The sequence below is a fragment of the Anser anser genome (assembly GCF_964211835.1).
Source record: "Anser anser genome assembly, chromosome: 1".
NCBI lineage: Eukaryota > Metazoa > Chordata > Aves > Anseriformes > Anatidae > Anser > Anser anser.
In genome coordinates this window covers 37009377-37037012 of record NC_139720.1, presented here as the reverse complement: position 1 = coordinate 37037012, position 27636 = coordinate 37009377, and the positions used below count along the sequence as shown (strand labels likewise).

At 44.5% G+C, this 27636-nt stretch overlaps 2 protein-coding genes across 6 annotated transcripts in view; both read right to left on the bottom strand.

Annotated features, from left to right (window-relative positions):
- The window catches only part of MSRB3 (methionine sulfoxide reductase B3), an 85503-nt gene extending 65517 nt beyond the window's left edge, over positions 1-19986 (bottom strand). The window contains exons 1-2 of one of the 4 annotated variants that reach the window (XM_083844454.1): positions 19650-19986; positions 859-985 (exon numbers count right to left, since the gene is read on the bottom strand). In XM_083844454.1, the coding sequence (XP_083700580.1) occupies positions 859-934 (76 nt within the window). In that variant the 5' untranslated portion in view covers positions 935-985; positions 19650-19986. The remainder of the gene's footprint in view (positions 1-858; positions 986-19649) is intronic. The other 3 variants (XM_083844455.1, XM_083844452.1, XM_083844453.1) reach the window with 3 other exon arrangements.
- Positions 19987-20606: 620 nt separating this feature from the next.
- The window catches only part of LEMD3 (LEM domain containing 3), a 48914-nt gene continuing 41884 nt past the window's right edge, over positions 20607-27636 (bottom strand). For both annotated transcript variants that reach the window (XM_083844434.1, XM_083844435.1), the window contains 3 exons: positions 23213-23318; positions 23052-23130; positions 20607-22801 (listed from right to left, as the gene is read on the bottom strand). In XM_083844434.1, coding sequence (XP_083700560.1) covers positions 22638-22801; positions 23052-23130; positions 23213-23318 — 349 coding nt within the window. In that variant the 3' untranslated portion in view covers positions 20607-22637. The remainder of the gene's footprint in view (positions 22802-23051; positions 23131-23212; positions 23319-27636) is intronic.

Sequence of the window (27636 nt, the reverse complement as noted above, 5' to 3'; positions counted from 1 at the left end):
AAATTCCTAGTAACATCCAAAATTCACTCACCGTAGCTTTTATTTTCTCTCACATACCCACGTACACTGACATTACTAGGCAGATATTACAGATACTGTTTTTGTCTAAGTGAAATACAAAATACTTAGGTTTAAGGTATTAATCGTATAACCAATTTACAGAGACGGGGTCTTATGGCAGCCTTCACAGACCTAACAGCAGACTTTGGACATTACACGAGAAGTGCAGCTGCATCTGGGCATTAGGTTGCGTGTTACCATTTAGTTATTTACTTATTTGGAGAAGTGTCATGTAACTAAAGAATATGCTGTCAGAGGAAAGAAAGAATTACATTTTAAATTCTGTGCACTTGTACATAATTTTCAGTGCATACATATTTAATTCATACTAATAACTTAAAAAGGGACATGTTGAGTGCAACTATAGCACAAAGATTTTGCAAAAATTCTTAAGTCTTAAGATTTAACAGCAATCCATATGCTAAATTCTGTTAAGTATCTTTTTTAAAAATTTATAAATGGTATTAAAGAGAATTGATCTTCAGTTAATTCCACTGCTTTTGCCAAGAATGAGGCAAATAAAAAAAAAAAAAAGAGAGAGAATTCATTGGACAAGGAAGACGGACAGCATTGCCAAGCGTTCTAATATCTAGGATATGGAAACCCTCATCCAAACCAATGACTTTTACCAAAACAAAACAAAACAAACAAACAAACAAAAAGGTAAACAAACTTCTGATTCCAAGGCAAATTTAAACACAGCAGAGCAACCCATAGCACACTGTTTCCTGCAGCAGAGACACCGGTTCCTAAAAGGGCCTTCATTACGCATGACACAACAAGCAGCACCCATTCAACCTGAGGGAAGCCCACAGGCTCGCAGGGCCACTGGCTGGCTCTTTGTCACCAAATGCAGCAGGTTGAATGCAGACATCACTGTGATATCCTCACCAACAAAACCAGAGGCAAAGAACAGGGGCAAGAGCTGAGTAGGGAAGAAAAAAAAAGAAGAAAAAAAAAAGAAAAATGAGAACAAATTAAAACATTAAAGATGTTTAGATACATCCACAGAAAAAAAAATAAAACAAACAATGCTTACAGTTTGATCCGAGAGCATCACATAGGAGTACCATTCTAAATGCACCTTTCTTAGCGGGTTTCTTCTGATCCCCCCTTTAAGGTTTGGATACGCATTACACGGTGTTCTGTGGCGCAGATTTCTGTGCCACCCAGTGAGGGAGGGGACATTTTTGTGGGGGGCATTCACAACAGACGCTCAGGATACCTACCACAGAGCAACTCAGGGCAGCAACCTATATGGTCAGAAGTGAGGAGGCACTGAGGGATGCCGCTCAAGGCCCAACCTAGGTGGCAGGAGTCCTGCTTTCACCACCCAGTAATGCGGGACAGAGCAAAGGGGCAGGCTTTTCTATTTATTTTTGAAAATAAAATCAAACTCCACATTTGTGAATGGTGAGTGCTAGGAACCAGTCCTTGCTAAAAATTGTTCTTTTGATGACTTGTCTGAGGAACGTGACATCGCACTGTAATAAACTTCCCAGATATCTTAAACCCCCAACTTCTTGTTTTAAAGGCAGGAAATAATTCGCATTGTAAACTGTCCATGAGATATATTTAAACAATCTTCCGGCCAGTTTAAATATAGAAAACGGAGAGATGGCAGTCGCAAGATTTTATTTGAGAAGGACTTAATGCACGAACACTAATTGTTTCATTTACCCCACGATGGGAAAGAGGAAACGCAGCTGCCTCACAGCGCTCGCTTCAGAAGGTTACGGGACATCGGGGACGCGAGCCAGCCCCCACCGAAGGCGATCCCGAGGCTCTCGGTGACACTGCTGGAAGCAGGATTAGGCCCCGGGGGGCTAATGAGCACTGTGGCACCGCCACCGGCCTCCTCCGAGCTGCCTCCCCTCTGTTTTTGAATATCATAGTGAAGGAGCTGCGGGATGCAAGCGCCCAGAAATGAACTGAGGAATGGTTTTGTCTTGGGCATTTCCTGGATAAGATTAAGAAGCTGATCGCGGCCTCTTCCGACCCCCTAACGAACAAACGCGTAATACACGGTCTTATATATTACCACATCACTCTGGAGTATATCTGATGGAAAACTGCTTGTATTAACATGCCTGAACTCTGACTTCTCCAAACTAAATTCGCTGCAAAACCAAAACATTTTTGTGTTACTAAATGGAGACAAAAAGGAGGGGGAAGGTAAGTACTGCACAATGAACAGCCTGAGAGGGCCATTAAACATAAATAAACATGTCATTTTCACGAGTGACTGCAGGACCGGTTTAAAAAAAAAAAAAAAAAAAGGAGGGGGAGAAAATTCCTCCAGAGCAGACTACCGACTAATAAAAGATCAAAGGTCTGTCCGTAACGAACACTACAAATAAAAACGTGATTTTTTTTTTTTATTATTTTTATTTATTTTTTTTTCCTCCCAGCGACCTTCACCGCCAGGAATAAAGCGCGCAGTGAAGGCGTAATTACCGGGCCAGGCTGCAGCCTCGCCGCGCTCCCGCAGCTGATCATAAAACCCCTTCTTCCCACCCTGCCCCGGCGAGCGCGGGGCCGGCCGGCCGCGGCCATCTGGCTTGTGTCAGCGCCGGCGAGGCCGGCGGGAAGCGCGGCGCTGATGTCACCGCGCGGGTCAGCCGGGGAACAAAGGCGTATTTTTGCCCTTAAAAAGCTGGGGTGCCCCAGCAGCGGGGGCCTCCGGCCCGCCGGCGGGGGTGATTTATGGCTCGTGCCGTTCCCGCTCCTACTGAGATAGGCCGGCCCCATCTAGCGGTCGGCGCCACGAGAAGGCCTCGTGAAGGACGGGGCCGGCATGGCAGCAATGAGGCCGGCCATGGTGGCGGTGAGGCCAGCCGCACTGTCCCAGAGGGCTGCCACGATCCATGTCCCTCAGCCAGGCACTGGGCGCTAACAGGGCCTCGCGGGGCTCCTTGTCCCCATGTGGCTACACCTAAACCCAAGCCATCGGCCTGCGGACTTGGTGGCACTTCGGCCACTTGGCCTCATTGCGAAATCCCCCACGCTCTGGAAGCCAAGACGGGCAGCAGGGGACAGCCCCAAGATTTTCCAAATCCTGCTCTGCCTCTGTGTGGGGACTGAAGGCGTCACACCACGGACACGAGCAGAGCAGAAGCTTGGTCTGGTCTGCAATGCTGACGTTTGCGTTGTGTCATAGCCCCACGCTCATGCCCGGCTTGCGGGCTGCCAGCCACTTCAACGGGAGCTTTGTTTCCTGCAGACAGCTTTGTGACAGCTTGGCTTTGCCGCAGCTGGCAGTGCAGTAACTTTTTGTGGATGTTGTTTCCAGTCAGGAGCCTTCTCTGCTATTTTGGAGGCCAGAATACCAAAGGGCAGCCAGACCTTCCCCCGGATGGCTGGGCTCTCACAGAGCTGCCTATAGGAAGCCCTACACGTGTCTGTGAAACGTCCACCATGCAGCTGGGCGTCTGGTGAAGCCCGGGGCAGACACGAAGGCATCATCCCCGCTCTGTGCTTCATCTCTCCCGCTGCGAGCTCCATCAGGCCTGCCAAACCTGCTACTTCGTGCTGCTGGATCTACCTCTCCAGACCAAAACCTCTCCACCCCTCCCGATTCGTGAGAAGTAAACAGGATCATAACTCCCTCAAGTGTAAACAGTTTAAAGGAAATGATTTGAATTTGCCAAGGATTATAAAATAGATCTTGACCTCTTGAAAATGTCAAATATTTCAGTGTTCACCAAAATGTTGTTATTTAGTCTCAAGTATTCGTAAAGACTTGGAGGATATATAAGTCCTGAAAGCCCAATAAAATATAACTAAGCATTCATGAAAGTATTTTATTGCAGTTAACGTATTTTATTCTTTTATTGCTGACGTTTTGATCGCTATTTTCATTTACTCTGTACATTACAGCAGTGCCCAGTAGTTTCAAGTAGGACTGGGACCTCCCGGCGTTAGGTACTGCATATACACAAACAAAATCCCTGCTGCAGGGTGCTTACAGGCCAAGATTAAAAACTGCTTGTAAAGAATCAGCAAAGAGAAGAACAAAGTCAAAATCATTACGACTGATGCATTTGGTTTGAAGGTTTGGTACAGAGATTGCTTTGATGGAGAACAACAGTGACGTAGCTGTTGTAGGTAAGACCTTTGCTTCGCTGTTCCTGCAGTAAATGCAAGCTTGGCCCTATACTTCAAGAGCTTTAGGAACTGGGTTTGCACCACGGATCTCTTTGACAGGAACAGCCAGAGCATGACAAACATGGGAAGGAAACACCATCCTGGAAGTATCTTTGTTGGTGGCTTAAACTTATGTCCCGCATCCACCTGGACTTCGGCAGGGCCAAGCAAAGGCCCCACACCACAGCTGAAGTTGCTTGCCACAGCCCTGTATGATGGCGCTGTAACGTGAGGCTTTCCCGGTGGGCTAAATGCTCCAAGAAGAGCCCAGTGCAAAACTGACAAGCCTGGGTGTTGATCCCTGCCAGGTCTGTCCCAGCCCTGAACACAAGCCCCCAGCAGCCAGGACACCACTGGCTCTTCCACTGCTGTCCCCGCTACATCAGGAGGTGGGATTTGGGAGCCTTCTGCTAGAATTATAAACATCATAACTGCAGGAAAGCCTTCCTTGCAGGATGCTGACATCCCACTGTTGACAGATGGGGAGGTACTGCCCGCTTTCAAGACCTAGATCGTCAGTCGCAAATGTTGGGAAATCACAAGTTAGGCCCCAAAATAAACAAGATTTGTTAAAAAATAACGTAGGGGGGAGGTCTTTCAAATTTGTCCTTCGGAAATGAAGCATTTTGTACGTACTCAGGTTGTGTTTTCTCAACCTCTGTCTGCAGCTAGAAAAATTTCTCTGGGGAAAGGACAACTTGAGAGATAAAATTCTGATATTATCACATGTTGCTTTTAAGAGCTGTAAGAGAAACATCAAGGGTTCTCAGGAGCTGATAACACTATTGTTTTAAGTTTTTCTGCATTTAGTTTAGTTTAGTGTTTCTCCTGAAAACCCCGGTCCAGATTCCTAAAATTACATGAGAATCCCAGCTCTCACAAGAAAAACGTGAAGTTTCAGCCCTTTAGCAGTAAATTAAAAAATAACAGTAAAGCAACTGGACACCAATTCTTAAGGGAACAACCTTTTTTTCTTGCACCAATAATGAGACCTCGATAGTGTGAGACTTCTACTTTTTTTCCCCATTTCCCTCCCTCCCACCCCCCAGTCTCTGGCCCCATTTTGAGGACAGGAAACAATTACAGATCCCTACATGCTCGCCAGAGAGCCAGGCTCCTATGTCAGGAATTTCAGTGTCACTGGACAAAGCAAAGGAGCAAAAATATTGCCATACTGGAGAAATCCTAACAACTACAAGTCAGAAGACAGTAAAGGCCTGGGAAGTTTCTGTAGTCAAGTGTTACAGTAACAAGTTAATTTTAATTAGTATTTGTTTTGTTAAGTTTCTCCAGACAAGCAGTAAGTTCTAACAGTTGCTTTGCAAAAGCTTTGGTTTCTTTTGTTGTTGATTTAAGTCCAAAACAAACAAACTATAACCAAACCTTTCACTGATAAAACTTAGTGAAATATTTAATATATGCATTTATTCCGGTCTTACCATTTGGATTTATTTTTTATTTTCAAATTTGGCTTTTGCTTACTTAAAGCCAAGTCAAACTCAGCAGACAGAACAGCACAACCATTGGGCACTGCAGGAACAAGAAATGCAGCTGCGAAAGCACCATATGAGCAAAATTGTTGGTGTATCAAGGATTTCTGGGTCAAAACAGTTGTTTAGTCCCTAGCCACTTTCCCTTAACACAGTCACTGCAAATGCCAAAGGCCCTTGGTCTCTCCTGCTCCCTCCATTGCATCCCAGAGTTTTTACCATTTGAGCTAGAGTCTTTACCATTTGAGCTAGATGTCTCAGGTTGTCACGGTATGTGCCAAGGGGGGATGGGGGGCAAAGGCAATGTTTAGCAGCTTGTAGAGAGATATTAATGGAGTCTGATCCAATATCCAATACAGGACTGCCGGCCACGCAGGAGAATGGTACAGAGGAAAGCTTCTGAGGAGGGTGATGAGGACAGCCAGTCATTTACTGGAGGAAGAAGGGATGAGCTCCCGTTCCCCCTGCTGATCCCAGAAGGTCTCTGGTCTTTCACCCGCCATACAGTTCCAAATCCCTCAACTTTGGGATTTAGCCTTCCTCCATGCCAAAGTACTCTCCTTACATACATGTGCCTTCCTACCTCGGTGAAGATCCCTTCTTGTCCTGTCCAAAACCGTGAAGTCAATTGACAAAACCTTTGGAAACTCACCTTTAAAGAGGGCTCTTAGGCTCTGCATTTTCATGTGCTTGTGTATCAACTGATAATGCAAACTGAGGGCGTCTCCATAAGTTCCTGATTTGCCATTAACACATGTTGCAAAAGCTCCCTGATCTAGAGCAACATACTTCAATAATTAGCAGCTAACAACATGCAGCAAAACATCATAAAGAGAATTATAAATATAACCTTCTCAAAGGCTTACTAAAGAGGCATAAAATATTTTTAGAAGAAACTAATTGTGTTAGCCTTACAAGTATGCAAAGGAACTGTGGCATTTAACTTGCACGCTTGTCTGTATATAGCTTTATTTCCAACTCCCCTCATAAAATACCAGCTTCTCAATTAAAGCCACAGCAGTCAGAAGTGCTCAGCCTGAATTCCCACGTCACTTTTAACACTCGCAATTAAAGCACGTTCTCCGTAGCTGTTTGCTCTGGAATGTGCAAACTGAATGTCAATCCAGTCTACTTTTAGGAAGTTTACGTTGTGCCCTGATAAAAGAGGTCGTTACTGCCATATCCCATAATATCTGAGTGGAAAACCAGGAAATGTCAAGCTTTAAACTTGAAGTTACTCCCCGTGCTGCAGAGCAAGCAGAGGGGCAAGCGGTATGGGGCGCAAGGGGTCCCGCTGCCCAAGGGCTCCCAACACCCTCTCTTTCTGACCTAAAATGGGGAAACATGGCCTGACCTGGTAATGCTATTGATGTCTCATTTTTATATCCTAGCTGGGATGTTTCAGCAGCAATATTGTCAATATTCATTATTTTAACAGCGCCACCTAACAGAGATGAGATTCCTGCAGTCAGTTTTCACTCCTCCTGCAGGCTACAATCATCTTTTTCAACCCAGTAATCCATTAAAACCTTGGAAAACGAGCCAGATTCTGAAACTGCTGCTCACAACTCAGGATGATTTCACCGACTTCAATAGCTGAGAAGAAAATGTGCTAAGTAAGGAGGCAGTACTTTGTGTGCCTGTGAGTTTGCATTCACATTAGAGCAGGTATCCAAGAACAGAGAAGTGATTTGTAAGAGAAAGACACTACCTCCGAGCAGAGAACGAAGAGCTATATTTAATTTTCATTTAATGCCTGAAATGAGCTAACATTCTCCCTGGTACCGGCTGCCAAGGACGGGAAGCTCGCAGTCCCTTACAGGAATATCCCTCGCTGTTGGCTCAGCTGGCTCTCACGCTGCTCCCATCTCCAGCTCACGAAAACCAGTCTGGCAGCAAACAGGCGGTGTGCTCGTGAAACAAAAGCCCACGGAGGTGTGCCCAGGGACCGAGTCGAGAAGGTAGGAGACAAGAAAGAATAATCAAAGCAAAGGCTTTTTTCAACATTTGTACCTTTACGGAAAATAAATAAATAAATAAATGAGAGGGGTAAAGCACGTCTCCCTGCTCTATAACCACTTCCACTGAAGAAAAGAGCCGTGACACTGAATTCTCCTTGTTTTATTAAGTGCCACTTGCACCCAGCATTACAGCGGTACTGGTCCCCCTGAACAGAGAGAGTGGGCCAGGGCCAGGAGCCATGGGGGGAAGAGGACTAAGTGGCCATTAGCTAATTTATCACAGCAAGAAAGCATCAGGAGAGAAAGAAAGGATTACCAAAAGTAAGGCATGGGACTCTAATAAGGATATTAAGACTAGCGTGATAATGAATCACAGCAGTTCAATACTTGGAGCGCACAGGGCAGGAGGGTTAATTAATTCTCCTGTAAGTAATACAAAAGCTAAGAGGGTCCTTGCTCGAGGGGCTGCTTTGGTCTTGAAGGAGGGGTGTGAAATGAAAGGAGGGAGACAAGACATTGCAAGCCCTGTGGGAAGTGGAACAAATGGGAAGAGAAAAGTGAGATTGCAAGGAGACAGGAGCAAACGGTGTCACCCCAAGGAGAGGAAGAGAGGGAGCAGCTGAGCCATGAACCCCAAAACCAGGGACAGCCAAGGACCCGTTCTGTTAAGGGCAGGAGCTGGGAGCCTCCGAGCCTTGCAAGCACTCCTGCACCTCTCGTTGCCAGACTCTTACCCAACGGTTAGGGCTGGCAATACTTCCTGCAGGAGCGTAAATATAGGTCAGTTGGGATTTTCCCCCCATCTCTTCCTGCTCCTCCCAGATCCGACGCACCAAAATAGCGCGCTGCTGCCGCGCTGTTGGTTTCCCTGCCCTGGGAACCTGCCAGCACGCAGCGCATTCCTTGTACGGAGCGAGTTTATAAGCACGGCGCTCATAAACCATTCGTAAATGGGTCTGCTCTGAGAAGCAGAATCCTTTCAACATCTTGAAAATTATCTAATCTCTTCCAGTCCATCAGTCCTCTCCGGTGCGGCGGTAAAGGATTAATTGCTTCTGGTGCTCGCCTGATGAGATACAAGTGTTCTGGAAACAACCTTTTAATTTAACAGTTCCTACTGGCAAGCCTGAAAGCTTTTTGCTTTGCTCACCAATGAAGAATTTGTTTTCAGTACTGAAGGAAAAAAAAACACAACAGTTTTAAACCCCCCAGACTTGTGGGTTACTGCCGTGCAGGAGCTTTATCCCAAAGGTAGCCTAGCACTGAAGACACGGAAGCTATTTATACTCTCAGCTAGATTTGGGGAGGCGTGCTCTCCCTCTCCACCAATATTTGCTTTGTCAAGCTTGCCAGCACAGCAGAACTCGTAAGCTTTCTCTTCTATTTTTAATTCAGGAAAAATCCCATGCATCATTTACCACTCTTTTTTTCCACAGTGAACGGAAGCCCTTCAAAGGGAATTTCTGTTCTGCTTTCCCGAAACAACTTCATACTAGTTTACAGTTACTTCTTCAAGAAGAAAAAAAAGACAAATTTTCAAGGTTAAAGCGAGAAATCCTTTAGAATTGAGTCCTTTTAAGCTGTGTTATGCAGTGAAATCCTTTAGAATTGAGTCTTTTTAAGCTGTGTTATGCAGTGCACCTGAGCTCAGGACTCCTTCCTCAGCTTACAGCACTGGCCTGCCCAGGTAAGGACGCACAATGGATATGTGAGAGGAGCCACGCCGCTGGGGAATAACGTCTCATGAAATGAGGCAAAGAGAAAGCTCCAGTGAGAACTGATATGACTTCAACAGGACCTCCTACCCGAAATATCAACAGAGAGCGCTCTTTCCAAAAGGCACTCTTGAACATCATCTTACTTGTTCCTAAGCTGAGACAAGTGAAAAAGCCCCGTGACACCTCGGCAAACGCGCTCCTGTCCCTGCCAGCATCACAGGTGAGCTTAAATTGAGAAACGACACTCATCTTCTGAAGGAAACAAGGTCCCTAGGCACATCAGAGCTACAAGCAGTTAGCATTTCAGCTGTGTTTTGGCTTCTGATTTAAAGAGTTCTCAGAGAAGAGAACTTTATTGGGGATAAGAAACGTCACAGAACCACCATTCCCTGCCACTCGGTGCAGGATCGAATGCCATGGGGTTGTAACATGTACAGGAAATTACCAGCAAACAATCACTAAGTATACGGCCAGAGGATTTTTAAGGTATTTAAAACGCTTTCAGTTGAAAAAGCGGATGGTGCTAATATCTATCTACATGTATGTGCATGTAATACGCCCGTAAATGCCAAGACCCCTACTGCAAAAATAAGCTTTTTTGGTGTAAAAGACACATAGAGCCATGTCCTAGCCACACATCAGCCTGTGCCATTGCACTCAGCATTCAATCCCTCAGCACAGGCCAGCTGAAAGATGTTCTCTCTCCATATTTTTATAATTTACCACATTCGAAAATATAATTTTTAAATCGGACTGTGAACCAGACCTGAGTATCATCTCATATTTTGTAAAAATAAATAAAATTAAATTGGAAAAATTGGAAAAAAAAAGTGCTTAGAAGCAAAGCTTTGTAAAATTTCCTCCAGATCTGTTGGCTAGCGGGCATATGGGCACTCCAGGCCAGCTGAGGCCGGTTGTTTGGTTTTTATCCTCCCAGGCTGCAGCAGAGCATTTCGAGCTAAGGACATGCTTGCTGCCTGCCTCTCCCAGCAGCCTCCCTTACATGGACATTTTCTCCATGGCCGTGCCTCAACCCAGTACCACTCCTCCCCACAGAGAGGAGCCATCTCCCTGCCATAAAACCGCACAGCACCATGAGCTGTCCCGCAAATAACAGCCCCAGCACATACACGTCTGTGGAATAAAAGCACTCGGCAAGAACGTACCTTTGATCACAGGAATTGTGTCATGCTCGTATTTAGAACATCCTTAGGAATATATGAGAAAACCTCAGCCTTTTATCCAAAAATAGATTTAAAAAATAGCTTCAAGAAAATCTAATCCTGCACAAAGAAAAGACTTGCACACAAAGTGTAATAGTTACATTAACCACCCGAAAAACAGAGAACCTTTATGCAGTTAAAAAGAAAAATAAAATTTAAACCACATCTAATCCATACCCCAAAAAGTCTCCTCTCGTCAGAGATGTACTGCTGTTTTTAAAGACTGCTAACGCACTGAGAAGACCCTACAACAAATAAGGAAAGAGGAGAATTTATTTTATATTTTAAATGTTCCTTGAATACACAGTACTACAATCCAACTGAGTTCATAGTGAATGCCAGTGACTGAAAAGGGAGAGAGCAACGACTATTTCTGTCCCAACAGCAATGAATCTGATTCAGTTATGAAGCTTGCTTGCTTTTAAACATCTGCTCAAGCTGAACTAACTCAACAAATACTTTTTTTAAATTTAATACTTTACTTAAATTTGATAATTTATTTAAATTACATTTGTAACACCATTTTCTTAAAACAAATCTTCACTTCTTTAGGCTATCGTTAAGCATGTTAATCAACAAAAAAAATTTACACTAAATTTTCTGCTACTATTTAATAACCAGGATTCTATGTATATCTACGTCTATTTAGGGAATTACAAGGATAAATGCATTTATTCAGGGCTTCGTTTTCTTCATACAAGAGAAAATGTCCAAAGACAAACTTCCTTTAATGCAAAATTTTTCTTGGAAACTGTGAGCTGAATTCCAGTTTTCACTCCAGTGCAGTTAAAAAATGCACAAGCATAACATTTTATTTTTTTTAATTGGCTAAATGTATTTACACTGGATGTGCTGCACAAAATTCTGCGCCACTGGGCATCCTGACGCTGCTTTTCGATTCACGAGCAAAAGAAACGTTAATTCTAGCTGAATGTATCGAGACAAGTTTTAAAGCAATGATTTCAGGTGCAGCGGCCAGGCTCGCTCCCTGCTCCTCTCAGCCTTAGTTTCACGGCTCTGGAGCTCCCATGTGGCGCAGCACCCCAAGGTAAACGTGGGTGTTTTCTTTGCCTGAGCTGTTCTTACAAGCGACACCTGTCCGGCTCCCTGCACACACAAGCTACCACCTGCAGAAGCTGGGAGCTTCACGAAGCCTTGCCCCAAAACGCAGCGTGCTGCCGTCCTGCTTGGGGTCCTCCTCCAGAAGAGGGAACACTACAATTAATGCCCCACGGGTCCTTGTTTCTCCTCTCGGTCCTGATGTCTCACACCACTCCCACTAGCTGGATGTCTGCTTCGAGGTTTTAAAAAACACAACACAACAATTGTTGGTTACTAGCCTGATGTGCTCATTAGGTATGCCATTTTTATAGCACTTGGATAAATATGTGGAAAGATTCTCATCCTCTTGCATTTTTATGTGTATTTAAATTGGTGTTCACAGGTATAACTTATCTAGATGTTTGGATTTTTTTATGTAGTTTCATAGGCAGCTGATAAGAAAATAAACCTTAAGCTATGCCATGCCCAGAAGCTGTGGGTGCCCCATCCCTGGAGGTGCTCAAGGCCAGGCTGGATGGGGCTTTGGGCAACCTGGTCTGGTGGGAGGTGTCCCTGCCCATGGCAGGGGTTGGAGCTGGGTGGGCTTTAAGGTCCCTTCCAACCCAAACCGTTCTGTGACTGTATGATCGGGTAGGTCCAGCTGCAAATTTCACTATTTGTAACCAAACACAAAGAAAGCAACAGGCACAACACGTTACCAGGTTGGAAACAGGCCTGAACTATCTAGATGGCCTTCCATGACAGTGTATTTGAGGGATTTTTTTAAGGAACAGAGGCAATCACGTAAAGCAGCTGCGATGACTGGTTTGGGACTGCCCTGGCTCTGTTGCACAGATCCTTCTCTGCACAATGCTGCCTGTGGAGTACGGCCGTCCCCTACATCACTGATGGATGCCATCCACCTTCACAAAGGTTTGTCAGCTGGTGGACACCAGCACACAAATACCAACCTTCTGTTTCTGGCCCACAAACCCAAATATTTGGTGAAACGGGGGATATACCAGAATCACAACTGTGATCACTGTGCAGTACCAATTGCTACCAAATTATGCATGGCCAGTATTAGTCTTCTGCTAGACTCTGCATGGCCTGACCCTGCTCTACAGCTCCCGAGCTTCCTGCAAACATCTCGCATCACTTGTTCACTTAGGAAGTAAACACTGCAGGAGCAAGTCCCAGCCCTAGCCAATAAATCATATGAGCAGAGAGGAAGGAAGATGAGCAGATCGAGATGGATAGTTCCCATCCAACAGACACCTGAAAACTCAAGGACTAAGTGCTCAGGGCTTTGTAGTACTTGGTTTTGGGATGTTTCTCCTACAACCACTGTAAAAGTTTCCAGGACCCATGTTCCCAGGCCCAAGGCTGACTTCTGCTGAGGCAGCCTCAGGACATCTCAGCCCACAGCACAAACAAGCCCTTATTTGGGCTGAGCCAGACAGGATGGGCAGAAGTTTGGATCACAAAAGTTATGGGTTGTAGTTTCTACTCCAAGCCCCAAGTAACTCTCCCATTGCAGTGTCACAGATTGGACAACTCACTCAGCTCTGGATTTAACTCGTACCGATTTCATGTCCTGAGCAAAGCTTAAAGACTCAGCCTGGTTACATCTCGCCTCCCCGACAGTCAAAATTTCAGAGGACATTAACAATGCTGGAAACAACCCTCCACCAAAAGCTGAGGAACAACGTCCCATTTCTCCTCCAAGACCACACGAAATACTCTGCAAAACTCCCATTCCTGATCTCCTGCTCAGGAAGGACCCATTACTCAAATCCCATGTAAAACTTGGGGTGAACATTTTTCTCCTAAAACTACGTTTCTGTCGACATAAGGTGTGTTGACAACTGACCATTACACCCCTGGGATCGCACTTCTTCTACTTCGTCACAGCTTGGAGAGCTTTATCAAAATTTACCCACTTCCATTCTCACTCTTTCATTGCAGGTGCTTTAGCGAGACAAATTTGAGACCGTGTATCTGAAATTAGGCACACTAATGTTGAATCACTGTATTCCTGGATTATGAGGCTATTGTGTGTCTGCAACCTTTGTCTGAGGTTGCACTTCCTTTTAGGGTTACAAAACTTACCCTAAAGTGTTTGGGAAATGACCCGAGGCAATTCTTCAGAAAAGAGCAAGCACCTCTGAGGACGTCTGAAAGGCTTTTGCCTTTCTAAAAGTTCAGGGGTAAGCTGACAATGTCGATTTTTAAAAAGGGAGAAAGAGTGATCAGTGAACTGCATCCCTATAAGCATACCTTCAGCATCCAGAAAGCTTTTGAAACAAATTACAAAAAAATCCAGAATAGGCAACTGAAAGGTAATAAAGCAATAGGCAGCCAAGACAGACTTGCAAAAACTAACCCCGTGAAACCAATAAAATTTCCTTCTATTCTACAGGCAGGAGGAACGCACCAGATCTCAAGGATGACATACTTTTTGACAGAGCCCCCAGTGGTATTTTCACAAGCAAGCCAGCAAAGCATCTCCCCTCTGGATCAAGGTCCTGCCAGTCGGGAGCACAGCTGGCTACCGGGCTGGAAGAACACCCCAGGGAGTCGTCAAGGGCCCAGCACTTCTCTGCAGAGAAGTGGGTCTCTGCAGAGACATCAACTGACAGCAGTGGGAAGCACTCCAAAGAGCCGGGCAGAACTCAAGATGATCCTAATAAACTGGAGAAATGGTCAAAAATCAGTAAGATGGAATTCAGTACGGCTATGTACAAAGAACCATATTTGGACTTTATCAAAGAAAAAACAAAAACACTCAAAAACTCCAAAAAATGAAAAACAAAAACAAAATGAAGAGCGCCAGACCAGCAGCAGTGCTGCAGAAAAGGATGACAGGGTTACGGTGCCTACAGACTGAGCCAACAGCGTGATACTACTGCAAAAAACAAAGGCAAGTGACAATCAGGAGCTTATTAAAAAGAGAAGCACCATAGATAATAGCAGGGGCTGGGAGGAAATCTGCTCTCCTCAGCAGCAAGGTACCGGCTGGAATATGGTGCTGGTTTGGGGCACAAGACAGAAGTAACTTGGGAGAGTCCAAAAGAGGGGAAAAAAAAAGTGCTTCAGAAAGTCTGACCTCTGCAAAAATTTTTGAAGAACTTTATCTGCAGGAGTGGCTGTGGAGATGCAACAACGCTCAGAAAACCTGCATCTTATCTTAAATAGCGCTGCACCAAGAAGCTATTATAGTGTGTGTATCGCTGTCAGTGTTATTACTTGCCTGGCATATTTTAAATAAAAATCTATTACTCTATAATTCATATGTAGCAAAGCAACAAAACCTCTCCCCAGCCTGTAACAGCTACTGTATTTCATATTTAAAGGACCTCAAGGGCAGAGTCTGAGGGTCTTGCAAAGCATTGGCAGTAATCTGACCTGGCGTGGCTCGGCCCCTGCTAAAATAGCTCGGCACAGCTCAGCACCTCTCTGAAGTTCAGAGGCAAGCAGCAGAGCTGCCTTGCGTTTTTGGGCGCAGGGTGCCAAGTTCTGTGGAAGACCAGAAACGAGGAAGAGCACACAGAGCAAGGTGTGCTATCAGCACTTCCCTCTGTCGATACGGAGTTAATGAAACTGATTTTAATCCTGGAAAAAAACAGGAGAAACTGAGGGTACAGCCCAAAGCACATTTCACCTCTTCCTCTCCCATAGACCCGCACTGCGGCTGCTGCTGGCAGGACGATGCTGAGCCTCTCCGACCTGCTCTGCGGGCCTGGGCTTCAGGATCACAGCAACTGGGTCAGTGCACGGCCGGACTGGAGCAGGCACAGCAACCTCACATCAAACCAGCGCGTGCTTTAGGCTGGCCCAGTGCTCCCAGACCTGTCACAGGGATCCTAAGGCCAGAGCACTGAGAACAACGCCCTCGTGAACCTGACCCCGGGCAACCAGCCACACAGATCCTTGAAAATACCAGTGGCTAAAAGCTCTGGCACCTTCCCTGCATGCTTATGGAGCCCCAGAACCAGGTGCTGGGGAATACAGCTGAGCGAGACCAGGGCAATCTCCTAGCCAGGCTGAACGTTTTCAGGACTGTTTTCTCTGGGCATGGACTGGCACGGATCACTTCCTCAGGAAGCTGCTAAGATTCCTTGGGTTGATTTCTTTTTTCCACTCTCATTGTGCAGTGGGAGTGAAACTGATGGCATTTGGCAGTAACTTTCCACCAGCACTATTGTTATTTCCTGGCAGCAGGGAGTTGTTTTCCATCAGGTGCAACGCAAAGGCGTTGTCCCTCTCTGGAAGAACAGGGAGTTAAAAAGCTCCCTGGGGAAATACGTCCGAACACCACGCTCGGAGTTCTTGGACCTGGTACCGTTTCCCAACAAACTATGCACACGACCTATGTTTTGCTAAACTGCTACCTGCATTTCAAAGAAATCCTTAATCCCAGCATTTGGATGCTACTGAAAGGAAAGCGTGAGCTGGGGAGCTCGGCAGAAGCCCTGTCTTCACATTTTGTCCGTGCAACGCTCAAGCACTGAATGGTGTTTAAACACAAAACTTACTGGAAAGATCATTTCCACCGCTCCCTGTAAATAAAGCAGCACTTGTGCTATTAATCATGTTACAAAACAATGCTGAGCTCAAATTTAAGTCCGTGAAGACAGCGAAACTGTGTTAGCACCTTATAAGTTTAAGCGCTGCTCTGGCCTGTTTTGGGCTGGTATTGTTTCAGCTCTTCAGGTCTTAAAGTCCTTACTGAGAAAAGCCTCTTTATTCCCCGGAACAGTTGCTGGATTGTGTGGCTTTCAGATAATGCTATTGGAACCCAGGCTGTTAAATGAGAACCAGAAGGCTGGAGCTAAGGAGATAAATTATAATTTCCAATCGCCTCCTGACGAATGGAGCTCCCAAAGAACTCTTGTGGCCTGTTTTCAGACAAAACAGAAGGATCGCCATCTTCACAGGTAAAGGACACAAAAAACCCCCTTTAACGCCCAGAATGCCATTCTTCATCTTCTGGTAGAAGCTAATGATATAACACATGCTCCCTTCCCTTTCTTAAGTGCCGAATTGGAAATCACTTTTAAAACACCGCTAGTTGGTGATATGCTCACACATTTCCACAGAGGAGGACGTAAATGTTTAGTTTTGTGCTTTTGTTTTAGCTAGTACACATTAATAGTTTACAGAGAACCCAACATCCTTCTGAGGTGAATGAAGTATCTGAAAAGATAACAATGCATCCTGACAGAAGCGACAGGAGCGAGGGAAGTTAACCAGTAGCCGCTTCGTGCTCTATGAGACAAAACAGAAAGCCCCAAAGGCTGTAAGTCTTCCTGGTTTTGTCCTTAGGTTTTCAAGATCTCTGCTTACATGCAGAAAGTTGCCTCTAAATAAGTCCATGTATGGACGCAAGTACTCCAGAGCTAGAAACCACCGATTTCCCTGTAGTCCCGGAGTCTGTTCCAAAACAAGCATACCAACTCCAGAGTGACTCAGGGGCAGCTAAAATCCCTACCCTGCTTTATTCTAAATTCATCCTATACACACCCCTCTAAATGCACCAGGAATGTGAGGTTCCATTTTCCTGGGGGTCCTTTGGCTGAAGGAGCCCATAACCAATTCAGGGCTAGACCGAGCTACAATAAGGCTGACAGTTTATCCCAAGCTGCCATCAGCTAAACCCTGCATGGTGCGAGGAAGTTTGTACCTTGGGGGCTGCCAAAACTAGAGCTTTTAATCAAACTAGAAAAAGAATACAAAGGAGAAAAAAAAAAAAAAAGGTCATTTTCCCTACGTAGGGCTGACACAAATGTTACACGTTGCTTGAGTGTTGATCTGTAATGAGGACGCACTTGAATTATGCAACTCAACGGAGGAGCTATCTCAAAATTGGATGGCTTTACTGCATCACCGCCTTGTAGCGGTGCCAGCCAGATGCAGACAGGCAGACTTCTTGACCTTCTGGCTGAGAAGATTAAATCCTTAACAGCGAGATCTCTGCTCTCCCTCCTATTCCCCCATCATTTAAAATACACCCAACAACATAACAAAGGAACCTTTAACCATTTATTTAAAGGGAATTTTAATTTTCTAGCATGTCTCAGGTAATAAATAGGCTGGACTTTAAATAATACAGAAAAAAGTATCATCTTACAAAGCTGACTAAATGAGAGCAAGCAAACAAAATCCTCCTCATACCTTACTAAATATCAGGGCAACGTACCAAGTAGATTCCTCATGTGCAAGTTTCCCTTATCACACAGCTGTGAGGAAATCTTACGGTACTTGCGAGAGCAAAATCCATATTAACCAAATCCCTGAGGGAGTGTATAGACAGCACCCCTTGGAAAAATAAACAAGGTCATTGAGTCAAAAGATTTTATTTTCGTCAAGGATCAACTGCTTTATATGGCTTTGGTATCAAATATAGAAACATTACCCCATGTACAAAGGCACTATTTTTAAAGATTGTGTTTTTTCGGGGGAAAAAATAGAGTTCTTTTTTTCTCCTAATGGGTCTTCTCTAATGTGTATTATAAAGATCCAAGAAATGTCAGACAGGAAAATGACCAACCAACCGCAGTCTGGAACTGAACTATAGATGGCTTAACTCCACCGGCTTCAGTGGTTTTGAGAAATCACTGCAGAACTTCGTCCAAAAAATAAAATCTTCTTATAGGAATTATAGGATTATTTAGCAACGCTGGTTAAACCATTCACCTTACTTAATTCCCTACGTATATTTAAAAAGGTAGCTAAGAAATGCTGCTCTAAATTAAGCCATGCCTACAGCAACGCGGGCGATTCTTTTAGAAACTATGAGCAAACGTCTGATTAGGATGACAAGCCACATGGAAACTACTTCCAGAACCAGACTTAAAGGGCACCGTTACCAACCAAATTTGGCAGCCCAGGAGTCGTGACGAACCGCGGAGGCATGCAGCGGCGCGGCGAAAAGTTGGGAATCGTCAGCAAACAAAACTGCGAGCGCTCGTGGCAGCTCGGCGAGGGCATGAACGGGGCGAGTGCAAAGCATTAACCCTTGGGCTGGAAATAAACGGTGCTGTGCCCTCGCGGGAGCGGAGCCGGGTTTTCCATTTAGGGACTGCTTGCCACAAACAGGCTGTGTCAGTCCGGCGAGGTGTCTGCCCGCTGCACATCGCTGTCTGACGTCTCTCCAAGGAGCACAGTTTGGGACCGTTCTGGTGGCCACCACAGGAAGCTTGGGAGGGAAAGAGCTCAAAGCCTGACGCGTAGCGCAGAGCTCTGCGCTCTCCTGGACGTAGATAAGCTCGAAACTCTTTACGAATATCCAATATTTATCGCAAATATCTGGCACTATCTATAAACACCCATCATTAGCCTGTGTTTTCGGCAGTCCTTTGGGATCAGTGTGCCTTGGGGCAGCCCTTACGCTACGGGGACAGGGGCTGGGGCTCAGCCCCCCGGAGAAGCCGGCGTTTGCCGCAGGTCTGTCACATCCACACGGAGCCTAACTCAGCCTGGCGTCAGCCCCGGGAGCGTGAAGGAGCACCAAAACCGGCTAGATTAACCTGGAAAGGGGACAGCGAGGGAAAGGGGACAGCAGGACCTCAGCTACAGCTCGCTCTTTGCGCGTCCTGTATTGCCCAGCGGCGCAGTACAAAGGCGGCGGATGAGCACACCGAGCCCGTTTAGGTAAAAATGATAAATAAATAAAACGATGACCGAGCTCTGAAGGCGCACATGACGCCCCAACTCCCCTTCTGGCCGCTGAAGCCCAACTTCCCGAGCCGGGGACCGCGGGGAAGGGACCCGCCGCCCGCTCCCCCCTCGCCCCCACCCGCACGCCGCCGGCACCGGGGGCCGGGAGCGGGGGGCCGCGGGGACCGGGCCTGCTCCGGGCGGCCGCGGGGGCCCTGCGAGGCGGTACCGGGGCCCTGCCGAGGGGACCCCCCCGCCTCTCCCCTCCGCCGCAGGTGCGGCCCCGGCCCAGCCCCCCGGCCCCCCCCCCCGGCGCGCCCTCCCTTCGCCGCAGGGGCCGGCTCCTACCTGCGGCTCCTGCGGCGGCCGCCAGCGCCAGGAGGAGCGCGGAGAGCAGCGGCGGCGGCGCAGCGCGCATGAGGAGAGGAGAGGCGAGGCCAGGCCCGCGGGAGCGACGGCCCCGGTTCCCCCCGGTCCCCCCCCCGGGATGGCGGGGACGGGCCCGCCGCCCAGGCAGGCATGACGGGAAATTCCTGGGCACCGGCGGCCAACGCCAAATATGAGCACAGCGCCCGGCGGGGAGCGCCCCGCACGCAGCCCGACCGAAGGCACCGCGCAGAAAAGGGCGAAGCGGCTTCGGGCTCTGCTCTCACACACACACCGAGGGCCTGGAGTGTCCAGGGAAGGGCTGCGAGGCTGGGGAAGGGCCTGGAGCACACGTCCTGTGAGGAGCGGCTGAGGAAACTGGGGGTGTTTGGTCTAGGGAAGGCTCAGGGGAGACCTTATTGCTCTCTGCAACTACCTGAAAGGAGAGTGTGGGGAGCTGGGGGTCGGCCTCTTCTCACAGGTAACTAGTGATAGGACTACAGGAAATGGCCTCAAGTTGTACGACGGGAGGTTCAGGTTGGAAATGAGACATTTCTTCTCAGAAAGAGCAGTCAGGCACTGGGACGGGTTGCCCGGGGAGGTGGTGGAGTCACCGTCCCTGGGGGTGCTCAAGGAAAGGCTGGAGGTGGTGCTCAGGGACATGGCTTAGGTGGTGACAGTAGTGGTAGGGGGATGGTTGGACCAGATGATCCTGGAGGTCTTTTCCAACCCTAATGATTCTATGACATTTTCCAATTTCTATGCCAGCCCTACACTGCCAGGTAGGATGTGCTGAGGCTGAGGGACCCTTACACAAAGCTCACACACCACCACCCACCCCCCTCCCAGCCCTAACCACCGTTAAAAGTTAAGGCAACTCACTGCAAACAAGTATTCATAGGGAAGAGGCATCCAAGTACCTAGAAGGTGAGACATGTGTAAAAACCCCTAATAAACCTTTAATTTGAGTTTGGTTTGCTTTTCGGTTGTTTTTACAGGACAGGGTGACAAATTACAACAAACATCTGATTTTTCTCAAACGTTCGGGTATTATACACATTCCCATCTGTCTTGCAGGAAGGGATATTGGTCAACTTAACAGTTTAAGGTAAAATAAGCTGCATAATAGTACATATTACAATAGTAATGTACAGTGTTTACAAGAAATATATTTTAGAAGCAAGATGGATGCATTTGTATCAAGATGCGACCTTTTAAAATGCCACAACTATTTTTACATTTCACTCTTGCAACAGGTCACAAGATGGGGTCACTAAGGTCAGGTTAACAAATCACTATGATGCACATCAAATACAACAAAATTAGTTTATATACATATATATAATACATATACATGTATATTATACATATACATATATGTATATAGTAAAACTCATCAAAATCTACCAGACCTGGCACAATCCACTTACCCATCAAAAATATGTACTTGTCCTCGGTAAGTAGAATTCTGCATGGCTGATTATATATTATATATACTCATTCATTAGCATCTGAGACATAAAACTGAGGATTTAAAATTTTTCGGTTAACAAACTCCAATAATAAACATGGTGCCCACAAAAGCACAAAGGTAAGGCACAATAGGATTTTCTGTTGCAGAATAGTGTGCATCATGTTTACTTAACCATAAGAAAAACGTGCATTATTTGTGCAAGTCCATGCTGCAAATCCATCGTATCTACAAAGTAAAGTGATTTAACGATAAAATTTTCTGGACTGGTGTACTTCCAGTCTCAACCCCTATGGGATATTCAGCTGGATACTTCGATAAAAATCATCGTGGAAGTTAGGAAGTAAAGCCAATAATCTTAGATTTGCAACTAAACTTCTCAGCAACAATTTTGGAGTTCGGGATAAACGTTAGTAAATTTAGAGCTTGGAATCACAAAATTTACTGTCAGCTGTACTTCTAGTTTGTATCAACCAAAATTGTTGCAAGGAAGTATGTACCTTTTAACATTTTGTCAGGTAACTGGTTCAGTAAAACAAGTTACAACGTACTGGAAAAGTCACTTAATCCCAAATGGTATTTTGTCACAGCCCTGGCAATTGTCATAATAAATACAGCTTTTCACAAAATATTTTTCCAGTATCTGCCAATTGCTTCTTTATTGCTCACAAATTTGAATTCAATACAATTGGTATCAGACCTCTCACACAAAATCATAAGATATTTTAATATAAAACCTATAAAAGATATTTAACGTGTATCTAACACTTTAAGGTATTTGGCCTCTTGTCATGGTATAGCCAAAACCATATAAAACATTAGGTTTTGAATAAAATAGGAAGCTTATTCACTGCTTCAATGCAGACATCCTCACAGAACACAACCAGTTTTGCCACCACCAGCATTTACATTTATATACAAAACCTAGTACATTCTCATTCAGTATGTTTTCCCTCACACTTATAATGCAACCACTAATGCCAAATTAACTTTCCCCATACCCTAGCTGCAGATTATTATTTTACGGCAAGAAAAGAAAAAACTAATATTGACTGAAAAATTTTTTTTAAACTTATTCACCATCAGGAACTGTAGGTTGTTTGTTACAAAATACCCACAAGACTATTTCACAGGAAACTATGGAAATACAGGAAGTCTTTTCTCCATGCTTTTGTATTATCAAAAACACGTCTTGGTGCAAAAATACAGTCACCACATCTGAAAATGTTTAATGAATTCGGTATTCCTCATGCAAAACTTAAATGCACTGGTTTACTATAGCCCCGGAAAACTTCCTGAAGCAATTTCTTTTTTTTCCTGTCAGCTCAGTATTACTGCCTCATTGCTAAGTCCCTTTGGAAACAAGATTTCTGGAACGTTCAAACTTTTATTTAATTCATTAAAGTATTACATACAAAAAGCACTAAAAAAGGAAGACGGCAGCCATACAGGAAAATTCCTGTTGCAAGTAACAGTCCTAGCAGTTGTAGAAAGTCTTCTCAGGAGCTTCCCTGAGAATTAGTTGTGCCTGTCCGAAGACGGAGATGTGACATAGAGTTCATGTGTTTGTTTGATGGCTTTAGTGGAGTGTTGCAGGTAAGAGCCTGGGGAAAACGATGATGATATCGATCTAGCCGCAGGTATTTTACTGTTACCAGCTTTCCTATAAGGCAAATACAAAAACATCTTCTAGTTCAGGATTATTAATTTTTGCTTCAGGATATAGCAAATAAACCCAAACATTTTCATTACATGGAAATTAGTTTACCAGGTGACAGTGACTACTAAAAAGACATTTTTTGTTACAGCTCAATACTTCAGATGTTAAACACTTTGCCATCTAAAAGGACATTTAAAACCGCACCCATCCTCTGCCATTTCTACAAGTTTTGTCATAAACCCCGATTTCTTACCATCAAACCAAGAGCCATGTAATGCCTTAAAAGCCTTTCCAGCATACTCTGGAGATAGACACTTGACATATACACAACCCTGCATTAAGAAAGAGAGTTTTTGTTAAAAGTCCAGCTGACAAGGATCAGCAGTATTAAGATGTCACTGGAAAGACACTCACCTCACGTGAATTTTTGTCCACGGCAATATGAACAATTCCATCGTTATCACTGCATTTCTCCAAGATCGCTTCTTGAATTGCTAGATGCCAGTGATCACCTATTTCCCTAAGCAAACAATTAAAGGTTTAATCCAGCATGTCATCTTCTAAAAACTTGCAAAACATGACAGAAACAAATGTGTTAGTAGCTCTAGCAACAAGAACACTAGTCTGAAGTATACAGATTATGATCCAATAGTTTTCATAAAAAGTTTTCCTACGTATAATTCATTCTGTACTTGCCATGAAACCTGACAAAATCATCCACACCTAAAAGCTGCAATATAACAGTTAATTTGGAATACATTTCCATATACTAACAAAATAAATGATCGATATTGTACTATTAAAATGGTTCAAAAAAATGTGCCAAGTTCAGGTGAGTTTACATTAGAATTCTACGTCTGACCAGGTGAGCTCCTGAAGCAAATCTCTCCATCATCTCCATGCCCCATGCTTTGGTTTGCATTACTGAATCACCTCAGAGTAAGGTGAGCTAAATTCATCTTTGGTTTTCACTCAGTGATGTCATCAAGAGGGCATTTAATGTACCACAGCTGCTAACAGGCATTCAGTCCATAGGACTAGATTAGAGTGGTCCAAAGTCGAACTCTTCAAAGTGTATACAGCATAATGCCAGGTCCTTAGCATCCATTATTGTGCTCTACAGATGTTTTCCTCTAACACTAGGCTACTCTGCACATTTTTGATCTGTTACATAGAGCTGAGATCAAGAACTTGGATAAAGTGCAAAACTACATTTTAAGAGGTACCTCCTTACAACAAATTGAGAATAAAAATTGAGGTTTTGAGCATTCTCCATTCAGTACCTAAAATTATCCAATCACATGACATAGGAATTCAATGTGACATTGGAAAAACCCGTGAGAAAATACAGAAAGTTTCCTTCGGGTGTGAAGCACATGACACTAAAGTTCAAAACCCGTAAGGATAAAATTGCGTGTACAAGTACTTGCACGCAAGTACAACTCCTTACAAACGAATATCAAATTTATGGGCAGCTACAGAGCATCTACTCTGTCAACAGCCACACAATTTTTAGTTATGTGACTCATTTTCATTTTTCTCCTCTAAAAGAAAACATTTTATACTGCTCTTGATTAAAGAAACTACTTAGAGCTACACACAGCCAATAAGTACACTTGGATTCTTCAGGCTTCATTCCACTGCAGCTTGCTATAGAATCAACGTTTTTTTTCTTGAAAGGTAACTTCTGTCACTCAATGATTTTTTTTCCCCTCAGAGTACACGGACCAAATTGTTTAGCTGAAGACCAGTGTAAAGTCTACTCATGTTTAGTCCACAGAGAGTAAACATCCTCCTTCCCCACATTCCCAACAATCTCATCCTTGCCAGCTGAGTGGTTTCTTTAAAACTTGACATCAGCTTCTTGCCTCCGGGGCCTACTTAGTACTTCAGCTATTGAATATTTGGTAAATTGGGTCTCATAGTTTGCTTTAAAAAATTCAATCCTGAGAACCAAAAAGAGCAATCCATATTTTAGGGGTTTGTCCTCCCCTTCTACCTGCCTGCCATCACCTTCCTTTCTGAAACTGCAAGCAGCCATAAACTCATCTTTCCACATACACTTGTGTCAAGACAGTCTGTAAGACAACACTTGAGGGACTTTGGCAACATCGAATGCCGGATTTGTTTCTGATATTTGATGTTGACTGGTTAGAGAATCAATTGATGCCACTTACTCAGGAAGATCGTATATAAACAAAGTAGGACAGGGACACAAGTGTGCAAAAGATGCAAATGAAGGTTCCAGTGGCAAGGAGACTTTCCAGTGGAAAATACCTACAACTTAAAACCCTGCAAAAATTAGAAGATATATCCTACTCAGACTGAAAGACCAAATGTTTTCTTTCTACTAGACAGCTCAAAATGAAGGGCTTATGTCAGGAATAGTGTGGCCAGCAGGACTAGGTAAGCGATTGTCCCCCTGTACTTAGTTCTGGTGAGGCTGCACCTCAAATACTGTGTTCAGTTTTGGGTCCCTCACTTGAAACAAAGCGCTGGAGTGTGTCCAAAGAAGGACAACAGAGCTGGCAAAGGGTCTAGAGAACAAATCCTATGAGAAGCAGTTGAGGGAACTGGGTTTATTTAGCCTAGAGAAAAGGAGGCTCAGGGGAGACCTTATTGCTCTCTACAATTACCCCAAAGGAGGTTGTAGCGGGATGGGGATCGGTCTCTCCTCCCATACAACAAGCAACAGGACAAGAGGAGATGGCCTCAAGTTATGATGGCCTCAAGTTGTGCCAGGGGATGTTTCAGTTGGATATTAATAAAGATTTCTTCACTGAAAGGGTTGTGATGTATTCGAACAGGCTGTCCAGGGAAGTGGTTGACTCACTATCCCTGTAGGTATTTAAAAAAACACGTAGATGCGGTGCTTAGGGACATGGTACAGCTGTAGACTTGGAAGTGCTAGGTTAACAGTTGGACTTGATCATCTCAGAGGTCTTTCCCAACCTAAATTGGGAACTTGTGGACTTGACGATCCTTGTGGGTCCCTTCCAACTCGGGATATTCTGTGATTCTGTATTCTGAATTGATTCTATGAAGGGAATATACAAGTTCCTTCCAGTTATATAAACAGTTTGAACAGCGGTATTTTCTAAATAACAACATGCTGTGTTCAGGATGTTAGGGAACTAAAGTCAAAGTTGAAAAAGCCTGGAAATCTTGCCCTGGGCACATCCCCTCCCGCCCAGCTCAGGACTCATGTCCAAGGGGTCAGATTTTTTTGAGAAGCATGCTGTTATCAGCAGAAAGCCAGCTAACACAAGAAGAGTAGGGTAGGCAATCAGCTTTTCTGCTGGTTTGGTATAAACCAGACTTTTTTTTTCCCCAAATACTACAAGTCACTGAATTACTTCCAAGTGCTCATTTCCCGTTTGGAAATTGAACACAAGTGTATTTTTAGTCTAGTCTGCTTTTTTTGTTTTACAGAACTTGCACACGAAACAGTAACAGTTGAAACTAACTTGGAATTTCCCATAATGAAAAAGGCCCCCCAAAAGGCATGACTTGCCCTTCCTTGATCCTGCACATGTATGTTCCATCAGCTGTCAAGGTGGTTCTTGCAGGAATGCTAACCACGTTTCACGAACAACTCTTGCCACCAATTTAGGGGCAGATACAGAAAAACAAATACGGTTTATCCAAATGATGCCTAGACTGATGTTTTAGAATACAGGTTGGTGTCTGGCATAGTAAATGCCTAGAGCATACACCCAAAACTACTCAAAAATTTTAAGTCAGCTGCTGTGGCCTGAGGGTTCACAACGTTCAGGTAAGTTCCTGACTTTTGGAAATGGAAAGATGGTTCCTGACTCTGCCAGCATTGATACATACAAGTTAACTGGCATGTTCTCCAGATGATTCTCAGACCAAGAGAAAAGACCACTTTTACGGATGGCTTCTACCAGCTACTGGCATATTGTTGAAACATACTTAGTCACTTATAGCTTGCATATAATAGCTTGACTTAAAGAACAACTAAAACTAAACTACACTAAAGAACAACTAAAACTTTGTTAACCATACCTTGCACCCTTGGCATACTTCTCATCTGAAATCAAACTATTTGCCAACCTAATCACATACACTGGTACAGTCTGCGTTTTAGAAGGTCAAGGAAAGCATTCATTTCTTTCAGACTGGGATAAGAACATAAAACCTCCTTCCTTTTGACATACACAGTTGAATAAAGTATTTCCTCTTGCACTGAGGTGCTTTTTGTTTTGTAAATTATTGCGAGGATGTGGAAAAAAAGTAAAGTCCTTTGTAAGACACCTCATGGAAGAGAAATGGGTCAGAGGGTGCAATACAGAATTAGATTAGGAATCCCACTAGGACTATAATTCAGCAGTTCAGTAATGGAGCTAACACAACACCCAAAAGAAAAGATCTAAAACATGTATATGTTAGATACAAGTTGTAATGTTCAAATAGCTGACTGGACAGAGGCACTAAGGAAAAGTTGAAAGAGAACAACTAGTTTATAAAGTTTAGCTTAAACGTACTTTCTAATACTGATCCAATCTATGTCAAGCAACACTGAAGTCTACAGCAAAGGCATAGCCTATAAGGAGGGACTATTTTGAAGGAAGAAACATCCTAGTTACCAGTTCCATTAACGGGATACACTTTGAACAGCTAACGTTTGGAAACAATAAAACCAATGCAGTATACCCATAAATATTACAGTGAAGCTTCAGGACTGGATTTCAGCACTACTCAGAGCAACCAATATAGCTCACAAAGTCTCCTTTGTAGCAAGGACAACTGATGTCACCCAAAACTCTCATTAAATCTTTTTTTTTCCCGCCAATTTTTCTAGTGAAGGAGCTATC